The sequence below is a fragment of the Gossypium raimondii genome, chromosome 8, assembly GCF_025698545.1.
Source record: "Gossypium raimondii isolate GPD5lz chromosome 8, ASM2569854v1, whole genome shotgun sequence".
Classification (NCBI taxonomy): domain Eukaryota; kingdom Viridiplantae; phylum Streptophyta; class Magnoliopsida; order Malvales; family Malvaceae; genus Gossypium; species Gossypium raimondii.
Window position 1 is genome coordinate 52,703,816 of NC_068572.1, and position 17,199 is coordinate 52,721,014.

General features: G+C 34.1%; 1 protein-coding gene across 1 annotated transcript; it reads right to left on the minus strand.

The window, feature by feature from the left end:
* Positions 1-2,864: 2,864 nt before the first annotated feature.
* On the minus strand, positions 2,865-4,907 carry LOC105770522 (L-lactate dehydrogenase B). Its single transcript, XM_012591749.2, has 2 exons — positions 4,107-4,907; positions 2,865-3,456 (listed from the first exon to the last, which is right to left on the minus strand). The coding sequence occupies exons 1-2, from the start codon at positions 4,713-4,715 to the stop codon at positions 3,013-3,015; spliced, it is 1,053 nt and encodes a 350-aa protein (XP_012447203.1). The 5' UTR covers positions 4,716-4,907; the 3' UTR covers positions 2,865-3,012.
* Positions 4,908-17,199: the final 12,292 nt, after the last annotated feature.

Here is a 17,199-nt window from a genome sequence, read left to right on the forward strand (position 1 = left end):
ATATATATAAATGATTTTTTTAAGTAGGCTTAAAATTTATGAATAAGATACATACAAATTCGGGTAATGATAGTTAAGTGAGTATTACAAGTTTGAATTTAACTTTTATAAATTTATTGGATTTGTCGATTAAAGGATAAGTTGATTTGTATTGAGCGTGTATAGTTTATGATTGAATTATTTCATTGAAATGGTCATATGTGTATAATATAATGACACTAAAGGTATGTAAGGCCATAATATAATGTTACTAATGTTGCATTTGTGATTGAACATTAAGTTGTATACATATTGGTTTCATTATATACATATGCGAAGTTATGAAATGCAAAGTTTGATATTTAGATAATGAAATTATGTACATACATATTCTCTGTATATGAAAAGTGAGGATATATGCTTGAATATGATTTAATTATGAAAATGTCATTAATCGATAGATTTAGGGAAATCGAATATTGAAAGTATTATATGCTTGAACATGACTCGTGTATACAAGTTTGGTTCGAATTTGTTAATTATAGAATATGTTCGATTGAGCTTTGATGAATGTATAAATTGAATTAGTTTGAATTTTGTAATGTGTTTATTTTTGATACATGCTTAGTAAGGTACGATTGATTTGAATTGTAATTATCATTTATATATTTGAATTTAAAATAATTGAATTAAGGATATTCAAGTTTGATAATGTTATAAATATATCGTTATTCTTTGGTGTATGAAAGGTGATAAATGACTGTGTTGAACTGTGTCTTGTTCGGTAATGCCTCGGAACCCTAATCCAGCGACGGATACGGGTTAGGGGTGTTACAGAACGTTTCGTGGTTGTTCGATCGGTAAGGGTTAGTTATTGGACGTTCCATAACTAATTTACACAAGGAAGAGTTGGTGTCCGAGGCGTCCTTGGTAGCTATAACTAGCTTATTGGAAAAGAGGAATTCATCTAATTTCGAGGATCGGTTTAAAGACGAGGAAAAATCCGTGCCTAAAGCTGAGCTTATTCTAATTAATTTTTCTTCAAATTTATTTAACTATTTTTTATTATTTCATTTTCAACTTTTACTTTTTACGCGTTTTATTTATTTATTTCAAGTTCTAGGTTTTCGATTTTATCCTCCCCCCTAACATCTTGGGCACGACAACTGCCCTGACATAAATCTGGTCAAGAGAGCAACAATTTGCAGTAAACCTAGTCTCTGAGGGATTGACCCTACTCCCTATACTGCTTAAATTGCAAATTAGGCGTAGGTTTATATTGGTGGCCTCGACTCCCATCACACACGCAAGTTTAGTAGATCTTGAAGCCTCGAGAAGTGATTCAGCATCCAATTAACAACCCTTAACTCAACAATGCTTGTATAGTTCTTTTACGTTTTAAAGTATGACATGCACCTAAGGATTGAATCAGTTTTGTAGTGTGAAGGTCATTTTGTAATCTTGAATAGGTAATGGAAGTTTGAGTTTAATGTATATGAATTGTTAGATACATATGTGGGATTGATATAAGTGTTGAAATGGCTTAAATATTTGCAATAGAACATATGTTGAATTGGTTTTAAGTTGAATTGTCAAATAGGTGATTTGGATGGAAATGTTGTTGAAATGACATTATATGAAAATTTTGAAAGTATATATATTGTTAAAATGGTGGAAATAGGTAATGGTTAATTGTGCAAGTTGTTGTGGTTTGGCATTTAATGATGTTCTGAAAATAGTGGGTCACGTCACGACGACGTACTTATATTCTAGAAGTCGTGACATCAACCTAATAGTTTTGAAATATTATAATTTAGTACTTATTCGATCCCAGGTCATCAAAAGAGTTTTCGTAAACTCATATAAAGCTTGGATATGTTTGTAAAACATGTTATGAATGTGTAATGATCTTAACAACATGTATGAATTGTTGAATTGAATTGTAATTGTTTGTAGTTGCTCTAGTAACGAATGTAACATCCCGTAACTGAGACTCGGTAATCGGATCGGGTATAGGATGCTACACAACTATTTATAATTAATAATTAATTTAAAAGATAGTCCCACCATTTAACAATACAGGTTAAGAAGATCATCCATCACAATTTTAATAAAATTTTAAGCATATTTAATAACAATAATTTAATCATTTAAAAATCATGCATAATATAACTCAATAAAAACCCTAATTTAAAACAAACTTTAAGATGATTTTTTCCTTCATAAAACAATTTTACCAAAAATCAGAAAATAATGGAGAAAACATGCTATATGGAATTACCTTTTCTTCTCTTTAGTGGCAATTGTTTTATAATTTTCTTTACACAAAATATGAGTCTTCTTTGTGTAGTTAAATGGTTAATGAAGGTTGCTAAAAGATATATGGGTTAGATTTATATTAGAATATCTTGTTTTCTTCTTGAAACCAACTGCAAATGTTATTATAAATTTTCTTTGCAAACAATACATGAGGGTTAAGTTTGAAGGTGATTGAGCGTGGGTTTAATTCTTAGTTAAGTTATTAGAAAATTTATATAAAAAAATGAATATCATGCTGATAACGTGTTATAAAATAAGAAGTAAAGAGAGTAAAAAAATAGGAGAGAAGTAATTCTTGATTGATCAATAAGTATATTTACCATACTTCTCCAAAATCTATAATCTATATTTATAGACATAAGAAGTATAAATGAAACTTCACTTCTAATAGACATTAATGTCTTAAAATATATCAAACTTCTTATTCTAAAATTTAATTCATTAAGAATTATTTATTTTAAGTACATTTTAATTAATGAAGATTAAAATTAAAATTAGAAGGAAAGTACATTTTTATTTAATACATATGATTCAATTTGATTGATTGATGAGATGAAATCAATAGCTAAGTACTAATAAGAGGTAGCAATTTGTTGAATGATTTTCCAATCCAAGTATCCGTAGATCCAACAAAACTTAAATACCAAGTACAAAACCTAAAATACACATTAAAGAAAAAGAACCTTTCAAATATTGGTAGGCAACAGTAGTTTCTTACAATCCCAACTGACTTTGAACTTCAAGAATGGTCTCAGCCGATTTCCTAAGCCTTTGCACCTCCTCATCAGTCAAATGGATATTGGTGACGCCCAAGACTCCACCTCTACCGAGCTGTGCTGGCAAGCTCAAGAAAACTTCACCACCGTCGATACCGTAAAACCCCTTGGCAAGGACTGAGACTGGGTGGATTTTCCGCTGATCTCTAAGTAGACTTCTAGCCAAGTTAGCCACTGAGTAGCCAATTGCCCAAGAAGTGTACCCTTTGAGACTAATCACCTCATACGCACTCTCAACAACAGCTTTGTGAATGTTCTCAAGGGTCTGCTTTTCGTAGGCAATTTGCTGGTTCTTTAGGAAGCTTAACACCGGCACTCCACCAATACTAATGCTAGACCAGAGTGCTACCGAGCTGTCTCCATGCTCACCAACTATGAAGGCCTGCAAATATTTTTACAAGCATTGTTAAATTGCTACTTTACTACCTGCTTTCTAAACGGTAAATACTTTAGCAAACTTGTTGAACCACACAGAATTCAAAACTAATTCTAGCTTTTAACCTTATATGATATTTGAGAACTGAGAGTAAGTTCCCTTGTGCAAATGCAACCCAAGTGAAGGCTTTGCCAAAGGCATTTCATTTTGTCTTTGGCCCCTGCTATATGTTTCTTTTAGCAATTCAACTGCCCATAAATCGGATGATATTACACACGCTCAAATTCATGAGACATTAACCAATAAGATGTAAAAAGACAAAACTAAATACTGAAACAAGCTACCTTTCATCCCATGAGACGTTAAAACTTATAAAATCTGGATAAAAATAAACTACAAACAAGCAAAATAACTAATTATGTACAAATTTACTGACTTATAATGGTAATGAAATTTTCAATGAAAACTTAAACCCACCAAACATGCATGAACATTACATACACCATATTTTAAGTCAATAATGAAATTTCAATTGAATCAATTAACTGAATAATTCCACCATCTTCCAACTAAAATCACACATTTAATTTTAATGTCAATTATATAACAACTAAGTAACTATTCAGTTGCAATAAAATATTAATATCTGATCTGACCTGCACATCCTGAGCGTTGACGTCCAAATGATCGGCGATCAAGAACCGAAACCTCGACGAATCCAAGTTTGTTCCCGAACCGATGACCCGATTCGATGGAAATCCCGACAGTTTCCAAGACACGTAAGTTAGCACATCCACCGGATTCGAAACAATCAATAGAATCGAATCCGGCGAGTACTTTGCCAGTGGAGGAATAATGTTCGAAAACAGAGCAACGTTCCTCTGCAGCAGATTCAGCCTAGACTCGCCAGGGTTTTGACGGGCGCCAGCAGTGACAATACACAGATCAGATCCAGCGGTGACGGAGTAATCAACGGACGCGTTGATTTTAGTGCGTGGGAGGAACGCCGCGGCGTGTTGGAGATCGAGCATTTCGCCGCGGAGCTTGTCAGACTTGGCGTCGACGAGGGCGAGTTCATCGGCTAAGTCCTGGGTGAGGATAGTTTGGGCGATAGCCATACCGACGTTCCCAACTCCGATGACGGAGATCTTGGTATGGCGCTTGGTGGAGGAAGGTGGATCGCAGTTTTGGATGGGCTTGAAGAAGGCTTGAGCCAGGTCTAGACCACCTGGACCCAAGGAAGAAGCTGAAGGACTCTTTTGCATTATAACTATAGAAAAAATAATCAAAGACTAGTGAAGTGAAGTGTTGAGTTGAGTTGAGCTAGTTTGACTTGGTTATGGATTTCGTTGTATGTCTTGCTCGGAGATTAAGGAAAAGGGAAATAAGGGTTGGGTGCACAGAGCAGAAGGAGGAGGAGGAGGATATTATGGGGTGTTCAGTTATTCTCGATTCCCATAATTTTACTTAAAATGTTTTTCAAAAAATACTTTTCGCATTTGCACGTGTTACTTTTCTGAAAAACATCTTGATGGATTGAAAATAACTTATAAATTAACAGAAAATAAGTCATTTTGATTTTGAAGAGCGCGAGTATTTTTTAGTAAATAATTCGTGCAAATTACTAATATAAGTCTTTTTTTTGAAAAATTATCGAAATAGGCCCATTATTTAATTATTTATTAGAATGGTCTATTTTCCGGTAAATCGCGTCCACGTCAGCGCGATGTCAAGGGAGCGATTTGTTGCCACATCAGCATAGCGCGCTAACGTGGCCGCGATTTGTCCCGCGCATGAACAGTGCTGCAACGATCAAAAATTTGACCGTTGCCCCCCCAATGGTAAAAAAAACTATAAATACCCCTACCTTTTTTTTCACAAACTAATCCTCTCTCAAATTTGCTCTCAAGTTCTTCTTAAATTTCTCTTAAATCTATATTTTTAAATAATTTTAAAAAAATTATTTTTTTTAAAAAATTTTATACCGTAAAATTTTGTACGATTTCAGCAATGGCCGGACAATTGACTTGTCTTGATAATCATCACATCTCGGTGGAACAAATGAAAATGGTAAGCGTTAAATATAATTTTTAAATATTATTGAAGAATTTTTTATTTATGCATTTTTAGATAATTATTAATTTATTATTTGTTATAAAAGTCTGAACATGTGCCGTCTTGGACCGCACACTTCGCCTCAAACTTATCAAATTTGGATTTAACGACGTGGTAGTTAACGCCGTTTTTGATGCTATGTTGTTTCAAAGCACCAATAAAACTATCCTTGTTGGTAAACTGATTACCAACTTCAAATTCACCCGAATCTAGCCCTGAACTTGTACGATCACGCAATCGGTGTGGTAGATCTGGAAACTCTAACGTATCATCTCCAGACAGATCGACATTATGCAAGTGGGCTCGAGGTGAGTATGCTCTGAATCGTGGATTTTCTTCTTCATTTGAATTCCTTTCAGCATCTTCAGGTTCTGTTGGAATAGGCTCCGGTTCAGAAAATAAGTCAACTTCTGCACCATCGGGCCCGGGCTCTCGAGGTGGATCCACATCGGAGTCATCTTCTAACCCACAATCATCGGTAGCGTACGAGGTCCCCTCACTGGTTGATGTCTTAGGGAGTACATCATCCTTCTTCTGGGGATATCATAACGTCCCTGTAACACCCCTTACCCGAGGCCGTTGTCGTAGTCGAGCACGAGGCATTACTTATCTTATCTTACTAATTCGAAGCATAAAAACTTGTTTTGAAAATAAATTTAACTATATACAGCAATCTGTCCAATCGCGCAGCAGTTACTAAATTAATTATAAATCGAGCTACGGAATTCAAAATTTAGCTCCGTAAATTTTTCCTGAAGCTAGACTCATATATCTACTTACCATAAAATTTTTAGAATTTTTGGTTCAGCCAATTAGTACAGTTTATTAGTTAAAATCTCCCCTGTTTCACCACCTGACTGTCCTGACCTCTTGTCACTAAGAATAAGTTTTCTCACTGTAGGATTTTCATATGAAGTTCTTACTTGTTTCTACATAAAATAGACTCAATAAGGAATCTATAAATATAAACTAAAACTCATAAATATTTTTGTACAATTTTTAATGATTTTCTAAACTTAAAACAGGAGACGCCAAAAACTATTCTGACCCTATCTCACCAAAATTCACATATCTTAAAATATAAAATTTCTTTTGCTACACCGTTATTTTTATATGAAAATAGACTCAACAAGATTTAAATCCATATATCATTCACTCTCTAATTCATTTTATACTATCCTAGGTGATTTTTCAAAGTCACGTCACTGTTGCTGCCTGAATTCTATTTCTTTGCAAAATTTTACCCTTTTATGATTTCCATGCATAGTTTATCACCTCGACTTTTATAACAACAAACACTTCCATACTTAACCATTTTAGCAACCATTCATCATCAAATACTTACACATCATTCTTTAGCAAGATCATAAATACAAACATTTAAAATAACTAAATCCCTATACATGCCATACTCAACATGGTTCAACATAAAAATACCGAGTTGCTGTGGTTGATAGTGTGGACGATCTCCGACTTCTTTAGGATCCTTGAAGTAGCCTTACAATACTATAAGAGAAAGAGAAATAAAAGACGTAAGTATAAACCCTTGTAAGTTTACTAGCAAATAAATAACAATATTTAACTCAAATAATTAAACTTAAGTGTCTATATCTCTAGTTTACTCTTTAGTTAATCTCATTCTAGTTCTCTTGCTTGTTTACTTAGTATACTTGTGTGCATAACTTACTCCTCTCTTGCTGTATCGTTGAATATCAATTAATAATAAAATAAGTTCTTAACTCTTATAACTTACTTGAGCTTGCCATTTATGTTTTTAACTGAACTTTCCTGAACATGATTCGTTATTTAGCCCGTTGAGCTACATTGGAACAATAAGGATACTCGGGTCTCTTCTGATAATGACATGCCAAAGCCATGTCCCAGACATGGTCTTACATGGGACCTCTCATCTCGGTGCCAATGCCATGTCCTAGACATGGTCTTACATGGGACCTCTCATCTCGGTGCCAACGCCATGTCCCAGACATGGTCTTACATGGGACCACTTTACCCAAATGTCATGACATTCGTATCCAGTACCATCCTTATGTATCAACGGGACTTTTTAATTTTAATTCTCTATCATTTCATGCTTGGATAATCATCAAATAAATTCATGAAATAAATTCATAGTTGCTGGAAAATAGCAGCATTAATAAAAATTATTGAAATATTGCATTTATTTACCGTAAACTTACCTCGGTACCGAATATAGCCCAATTCACCAACTTAGTCTTCAACTTTATTCTTTCCTTTGTCTAACCTCGAGTTTCGTTCTTCTTGATTATGGAGCTTGGAAGCTTAAAAACCCTAACTATGGCTTCCCCCTTTGCTGATTTCGTCCTAATGAAGAAGATGATGATTTTTGCCATCTTTTTCCCTTTTAATTCATTTTAATTACTAGATTACCAAATTGCCCCTAACTTAATAATTTCCTATTTCACTTATCTCATATCCATTTTTGTCTACAAACTTAACCAATAGTCTATTTACCATATAAGTACCTCCAATTTAAAATTTCATAACAATTGGACACTTCTAACATGTAGAACTCAACTTTTGCACTTTTTACAATTTAGTCATTTTGACTAAATTGAGTGCCCAAACGTCAAAATTTTCGAACGAAATTTTTATGAAATCATTTTGTGAAATCATAGACCATAAAAATATAAGAAAAATAAAATTTTCCTCATCGGATTTGTGGTCCCGAAACCACTGTTCCGATAATCTTAAATTTGGGCCATTACAACTCTCCCCCCTTTTTGGATTTTCGTCCTCGAAAATCTTACCAGTAAAGAGATTCGGGTATTGTTTCCTCATTTTCTCTTCTGGTTCCCATGTTGCTTCCTCAATCCCGTGCTTTTGCCATAACACTTTCACCAATTTTATCTTTTTGTTTCTAAGCTCCTTTGTTTCACGTGCTAATATCTTAACAGGTTCTTCACTATAAGTCATATCGGGTTGAATCTCCACTTCTGTCGGAGTAATAACATGTGAAGGATCTGATCGATACCGTCGAAGCATAGATACATGAAAAACATTATGAATTCTATCGAGTTCCAGTGGTAAAGCCAATCGATAAGCAACCGGTCCAATTCTTTCTATGATTTCATATGGTCCTATAAATCTTAGACTCCATTTACCTTTTCGAATGAACCGAAGAACTTTCTTCCAAGGAGACACTTTTAAGAATACTTTATCACCCACCTGAAATTCAATCTCTTTTTGTTTAAGATCAGCATATGACTTCTGATGATCGAAAGCTGCTTTTAGACTATCTCGAATCAGCCTTACTTTTCTTCTGTTTCCCGGATCAAATCAACCCCGTGTATCTTCTTTTCACTGAGCTCTGTCCAATATAACGGTGTTCTACATTTTCTACCATACAAAGCTTCATACGGAGCCATTTTAATACTGGACTGATAACTGTTATTGTAAGCAAATTCAATCAAAGTTAGATACCTTTCCCAATTACCTTGAAACTCTAATACACAACATCGGACCATATCTTCCAATACCTGAATTACACGCTCAGATTGACCATCTGTCTGAGGATGAAATGCAGTATTGAAATGCAACTGAGTACCCAAAGCTACTTGCAATTTGTCCCAGAAACGAGACGTAAATCGGGGATCTCTATCTGATATAATGGAGACTGGCACTCCATGTAGTCTGACAATCTCAGATATGTACAACTCAGCCAATTTATCTAAAGAATAATCCATACATACCGGAATAAAGTGCGCGGACTTTGTCAATCGGTCAACAATTACCCAAATGGCATCTTTCTTCTTTGGAGACATCGGAAACCCAGATACAAAATCCATAGTGATTCTTTCCCATTTCCATTCCGGTATAGTGATTGGTTGAAGTAACCCCGAAGGCACTTGATGTTCAGCTTTAACCTCTTGACATACCAAACACTTTGATACAAATTCAGAGATATCACGTTTCATACCTGGCCACTAATACATCTTTTTCAAGTCATTATACATTTTATTACTCCCTGGATGTACAGACATAGTACCGCTGTGGGCTTCGTGTAGAATCTTCTGTATAAGCTCGGAATTCTTCGGTACACATACTCTGCCTTTAAATAATAAACAGCCATCAGTCCCAGTTTGAAATTCTGAATCATTACCGGACTCATAATGTGCCCGTTTAGCCTGTAACTTCTCATCATTTTTCCGAGCTTCACAAATTTGTTGACGGAATATCGATTTAGCTCTTATTTTAGCTATGATTGAACCATCATTAGCCAGTGACAACCGGGTGTTCATAGCTCGTAAAGTAAATAGAGATTTCCGGCTCAAAGTATCAGCTACAACATTAGCCTTACCTGGATGGTAATCAATAACCAAATCATAATCCTTTATCAATTCAAGCCATCTGCGTTGTCTCAAATTCAAATCTTTCTGTGTCATCAAATACTTCAAACTTTTATGATCAGTATAAATATGACATTTCTCACCATATAAATAATGCCGCCATATTTTCAATGCGAATACAATAGCAGCTAATTCGATATCATGTATCGGGTAATTTCTTTCATTTGGCTTAAGTTGTCTTGAAGCATATGTAATGACTTTTTCTTCTTACATAAGTACACAACCCAATCCGTTCATGGATGCATCACTGTAAATTACAAATTCTTTACTCAGTTCTAGCTGTACTAAAACAGGAGCTTCAGTCAACAATGCCTGTAACTTGTCAAAACTCTGCTGACACTTTTCAGTCCATTCAAACTTGACATCTTTCTGCAACAACCTTGTCAACGAGGTGGCTATCATGGAAAATCCCTTTACAAATCATTTGTAATAACCAGCTAATCCAAGAAAGCTTCTAACCTCTGATACATTTCTAGGAGGCTTCTACTCAACAATTGCTGAAATTTTACTCGGATCAACTTTAATACCATCACCTAAGACAATGTGCCCAAGGAATCTGACTTCTCGAAGCTAGAACTCATTTTTGCTAAACTTGGCATACAACTGATTGTCCCTCAAAATCTGTAAAACTGTTCTCAAATGTTCAACATGTTCAATCTCATCAAGAGAATAAATCAGAATATCATCAATAAACACAAATACAAACTTGTCCAAGTACGGTTGAAAGATTCGGTTTATTAAATCCATGAATATGGCAGGAGCATTAGTCAAACCAAATAACATAACAAGAAACTCATAGTGACCATACCTAGTCCAGAAAGCAGTTTTCGGAGCATCTGATTCTTTAACCTGCAACTGGAATCAACTCAATACCAAACTCAACTTCTCTAATGGGAGGCAAACCTGACAATTCTTCCCTTTTCTCAAACATTTCTGAGCAGACTTAACAGAAATCATGTCAAGAGAACTATCTGACTCATCTGTCTTTTCTTCGAGTCTTGAACTTCAATTTCAGCTTTGCCCTTTTCTTTTTCTTTTAACAACTCTTCTGCCTTACAGGCTCTCTCAACTAGAACAACAAACTCTTTTATCTTTAGAACACCAACTGACAGTCGGATATCATCATTGAGCCCATCCTCAAATCTTTTACATATAATAGCTTCTGTAGATACACATTCTCGAGCATACTTGCAGAGTCTGACAAATTCACGTTCATAGTCAGTAACAGTCATCTTACCTTATTTTAGCTCAAGAAACTCCTTCCTTTTCTGGTCAATAAACCTCTAACTGATATACTTTTTACGGAACTCCTCCTGAAAGAAATCCCAAGTAACTCTCTCACTCAGTGCAACTGACACAAGAGTCTTCCACCAATGATAGGCCGAATCTCTAAAGAGTGAGACAACACACTTCAACATTTCTCAGGTTTACAGGATAACTCATCAAATACTCTGATAGTATTTTCGAGCCAAAATTCTGCTTTCTCTGCATCATCGTCTTTAGTAGCCCGAAATTCTTCAACCCATTGTTTTTTTATCTTATCAACCGGTGGCCTTTCTCTTATAACTGTACCTGTACCTGTAACTGGGGAGCTACATGGGGAATTTGAAAATCATAAGGGGGTGGAGGTCTAACAGCCGGATTCGTATGAACGAACTCGGCAAACCATTCATTCATAGCTTGGAAGAAGGCTTCTCGAGCCCCTCCTCCCTAACTAACTGAAATGGGCCTTTCACTAACATTAACATCTAGTGGCACCGTCCCTTCAGCGGGAGCGGGTGCATTACTCTCTACTTCATCTATACCAGCTCGTTCGGGATCCATAACTATAAAAGAAAACATTTTAAAATCGTAAGGAGTCGTCACACTATCCAAATATATAAGTATGGCATGTATAGCTAGACTCTTATTCATACTGACTATTCCGAGAACCGACTAAACCTTCTCTGATACCAACAAATGTAACACCCCTTATCCGAGACTGTTTTCGGAGTCGAGCACGAGGCATTACTTATCTTATCTTACTAATTCGAAGCATAAAAACTTGTTTTGAAAATAAATTTAACTATATACAGTAATCTATACAATCGTGCAGCAGTTACTAAATTAATTATAAATCGAGCTACCGAACTCAAAATTTAGCTCCATAAAATTTTCCTGAAACTAGACTCATATATCTACTTACCATAAAATTTTTAGAATTTTTGGTTCAGCCAATTAGTACAGTTTATTCGTTAAAATCTCCCCTGTTTCACCACCTGACTATCCTGACCTCTTGTCACTAAAAATAAGTTTTCTCACTGTAGGATTTTCATATGAAGTTCTTACTTCTTTCTACATAAAATAGACTCAATAAGGAATCTATAAATATAAACTAAAACTCATAAATATTTTTGTACAATTTTTAATGATTTTCTAAACTCAAAACAGGGGACACCAAAAACTATTCTGACCCTGTCTCACCAAAATTCACATATCTTAAAATATAAAATTCCTTTTGCTACACCGTTATTTTTATATGAAAATAGACTCAAGAAGATTTAAATCCATATATCATTCACTCTCTAATTCATTTTATACTATCCTAGGTGGTTTTTCAAAGTCACGTCACTGTTGCTGCCTGAATTCTATTTCTTTGCAAAATTTTACCCTTTTATGATTTCCATGCATAGTTTATCACCTAGACTTTTGTAACAACAAACACTTCCATACTTAACCATTTTAGCAACCATTCATCATCAAATACTTACACATCATTCTTTAGCAAGATCATAAATACAAACATTTAAAATAACTAAATCCTATACATGCCATACTCAACATGGTTCAACATAAAAATACCGAGTTGCTGTGGTTGATAGTGTGGACGATCTCCGACTTCTTTAGGATCCTTGAAGTAGCCTTGCAATACTATAAGAGAAAGATAAATAAAAGACGTAAGCATAAAACTTAGTAAGTTTACTAGCAAATAAATAACAATATTTAACTCAAATAATTAAACTCAAGTGTCGATATCTCTAGTTTACTCTTTAGTTAATCTCATTCTAGTTCTCTTGCTTGTTTACTTAGTATACTTGTGTGTATAACTTACCCCTCTCTTGCTGTATCGTTGAATATCAATTGATAATATAATAAGTTCTTAACTCTTATAACTTACCTGAGCTTGCCATTTATGTTTTTAACTAAACTTTCCTGAACATGATTCGTTATTTAGCCCGTTGAGCTACATTGGAACAATAAGGATACTCGGGTCTCTTCTGATAATGACATGCCAAAGCCATGTCCCAGACATGGTCTTACATGGGATGTACTCATGTCGGTGTCCATGCCATGTCCCAGACATGGTCTTACGGGGGACCTCTCATCTCGGTGCCAATGCCATGTCCCAGACATGGTCTTACATGGGACCTCTCATCTCGGTGCCAACGCCATGTCCCAGACATGGTCTTACATGGGACCTCTCATCTCGGTGCCAACACCATGTCCCAGACATGGTCTTACATGGGACCTCTTTACCCAAATGTCATGACATTCGTATCCAGTACCATCCTTATGTATCAACGAGACTTTTTAATTTTAATTCTCTATCATTTCATGCTTGGATAATCATCAAATAAATTCATGAAATAAATTCATAATTGCTGGAAAATAGAAGCATTAATAAAAATTATTGAAATATTGCATTTATTTACCGTAAACTTACCTCGGTATCAAATATAGCCCAATTCACCAACTTAGTCTTCAACTTTATTCTTTCCTTTGTCTAACCTCGAGTTTCATTCTTCTTGATTATAGAGCTTGGAAGCTTGAAAACCCTAACTATGGCTTCCCTCTTTGCTGATTTCGTCCTAATGAAGAAGATGATGATTTTTTCCATCTTTTTCCCTTTTAATTCATTTTAATTATTAGATTACCAAATTGCCCCTAACTTAATAATTTTCTATTTCACTTATCTCATGTCCATTTTTGTCTACAAACTTAACCAATGGTCTATTTACCATATAAGTACCTCCAATTTAAAATTTCATAACAATTGGACACTTATAACATGTAGAACTCAACTTTTGCACTTTTTACAATTTAGTCCTTTTGACTAAATTGAGTGCCCAAACGTCAAAATTTTCGAACGAAATTTTCATGAAATCATTTTGTGAAATCATAGACCATAAAAATATAAGAAAAATAAAATTTTCCTCATCGGATTTGTGGTCCCGAAACCACTATTCCGATAATCTTAAATTTGGGCCATTACAGTCCCCAATTGGATGTAGATTGCCAACCACTAGAACTGGATGCCGTTCCCCAGTACGTATTTCCAGCATCAAACATCGAGCCACCAACGTACATGTCCCATCCACCGACAGAATGTCTTGCGGGGGATGTGCATTCAACATCGCTACCAAACATAGGTTGTTCCGTGTTTTGTAACCTGCTAACCGAATGTCGGCCAGGGGTCATGTATACATCGCGAACACTGGTCGCAAGTACATCACTTGGTGATATAAATTGTACATATAACTCAATATAAGGTGCTCCACTAGCAAGATGAGTCTGCACCATTACCTCCAAGCTACGAGCACCTTTTATGTCGAACGAGTCATATGTCAGATCAACAGAAGAACAGAATCAGTACGTAATAGACAGAACTTTCATTGGCGTCGTTCCGAAAATTTTACACCTAATTCTTTTACGAAGTTCTGTCAAATCTATGTTCTGGTTAAAAACCAGTCGCACCGTATTCTCCGACAAAAAAACAACACCATTCTCGGTGTGGCAAACCTCGCCATCGTAGTAAATAACAACACTAATACGTTCACTCATATTTGAAACTCTAACCGTCTTAGCCTCTCTAAATTGTTTCTACTGTGACTTATGCATTCTGAGAACATTTTCTGCCTAATTTATAGCCTCAGCCCAACATGCTACTGTAGCAAAAGCGCGTTCACGAGGGCGTGATTTCACAAATTCTTCTCAAATAGCATCCTGCTAGAAGCAATTTTATACTATTTGCTCAGAAACGTTAAAAAAATTTATTTCTTCCATGACCTACTATAGCAAAAACGCGTCCACGAAGGCGCGATTTCACAAATTCTTCTCAATTAGCATCCAGCTAGAAGTGATTTTATACTATTTGCTCAGAAATGTCCAAAAAAATTATTTCTTCCATGACCTACTGTAGCAAAATCGCGTCCACGAGGGCGCGATTTCACAAATTCTTCTCAAATAGCATCTAGCTAGAAGCGATTTTATACTATTTGATCAGAAATATCAACTCGAAATTATTTCTTCCGGGACCTAAAAACCCTAAAAAGCCTGAACCCTAAACCCCAAAAGCCAAAAAAACCTAACATCGGAAAAACGGCAAAATCGCGTCCCCGGCAGCTTCATTAACATGAATCGCGCCACGTCGGCATAGTCTTGTTGACGTGGCAGCGATTTGTCGCGCCTCCGACATCGCTACCGACGTGGATGCGATTTGCCAGAAAATGGACCATTCCGGTAAATAATTAAATAATGGGCCCAATTCTAGAATTTTTCAAAAAAATGGGCTTTTTTGTGTAAATTGCCCAAATAATTCATTTATGTGTGATTTTTTATATAATCATATTAATAATAAATTTTTATTTTTAAAAAATTAAAATTAATAAAATATTAATATAAAATATTAAAATTTTAATATTTTTAAACATAAATATTTAATTATCTACATCTAATCATATAATAAATTATTGATATTATAATTTATTATTTAGTATTTCAATTTTATCTTAATAATAAATTTTAAAAACAATATTTTTAAATAATATTTTAGAAAAATATTCAACATTAATATTTTAATAATAAATATTTTATAGTATAATGGTTAAATTATATCATAAGTCTATGTAATCTTCACAAATTAGGAATTTTGTCCTGTAATTTTATTTTCAAGAATTTAACCCGCTACTTTTCAGATTTAAAAATCAAGTCAAATTGTGAATATTGTTAAAATATTTTTGTCAATTTTTTGATGTCACAAATTTTAAATAAAAAATACTTAGTATTCATGTAACTAAAAATGATGTTATAATGAACATGAATTTAACAAAATATTTTTAATAATGCTAACAATTTGAACCTGAATTTTGATATCTAAAAGTGAGATTAACTCAAAATAAATGTACATGAACTAAATTTTAAATTTAGGAAGAGTTCAAGGACTTATGACATATTTTAACCTAGTATAAAAATATGACTATTTTAATTATATAAATTTGATATTTATTTAAATAATGCTTAGCTTCATTTATCCCTTATAACTTTAATATGATAATATGTACTCTCATATATGTAATATATGTAACTTAAATTAAGTTTTAATTAAGCATTATTTATTATTAAGTTTACATATGAAATTGATTATTACAAAATATTTTCTTAATATAAAATAAATTTTGATTGGTAAAAGGAAATTGTACTATAATATTTTATAAAAATATATTTACCTCGTGTTTTTACAAAGAATAATGTAAAATATTAATTTATAGATATAAAATAAACTCAATTAAATGATAAAAAAATAAGAAAATCTCAAATGAATGTTTGTTTTATTACACACATCAATTCATGACACATCGACCCATTTTCAGTGGGGACAACTTGCCTTTCGCAACCCACATACATAGAATTTTCATAACTCAAAGGAAATAAGAAGGAACTCACTAGAAACTTCAAGACAGAATATACTCTACTAGTCTTTTATCTCGATTGCTTGGTCCTTTACTAACTTCTTGAACTAAATAAGTAACAATAATAATTATCAAACCATTTATCTACTAAAATTTGATCATGCATGCATTAATATAATGACATAAATACCCTTGACATCAACCTTATAGTTTTCCAGAAATTACTAGTCAGTTAGTACTTATTAGTGACGTTTTGACAAGCTTCTGGAAACCTTCCTCGTCTTTTCTAGCAAAGATAACTTAAAAAGAAAGTTTTTAAGGATGTAGGAAGAACACAGAGAAAAAAAAAAGGTGAAACATGCCGTTATAAACACCCTTTTATAGCATAGACAAAGAAAAATAAGCTTAGTGGGAAGGTAAAAAATCTCACTATCACCCTTGAAATCTAAGACTAAACTTGCATGACAAGATTTGAAGTCTAATCTTTTACCAAACACAACTACTACCACTAATCAGAGTTGTAAAATATTGTTTGCACACTTAAACAACCAACTAAACAAGTCATTTGGCTACCTAAA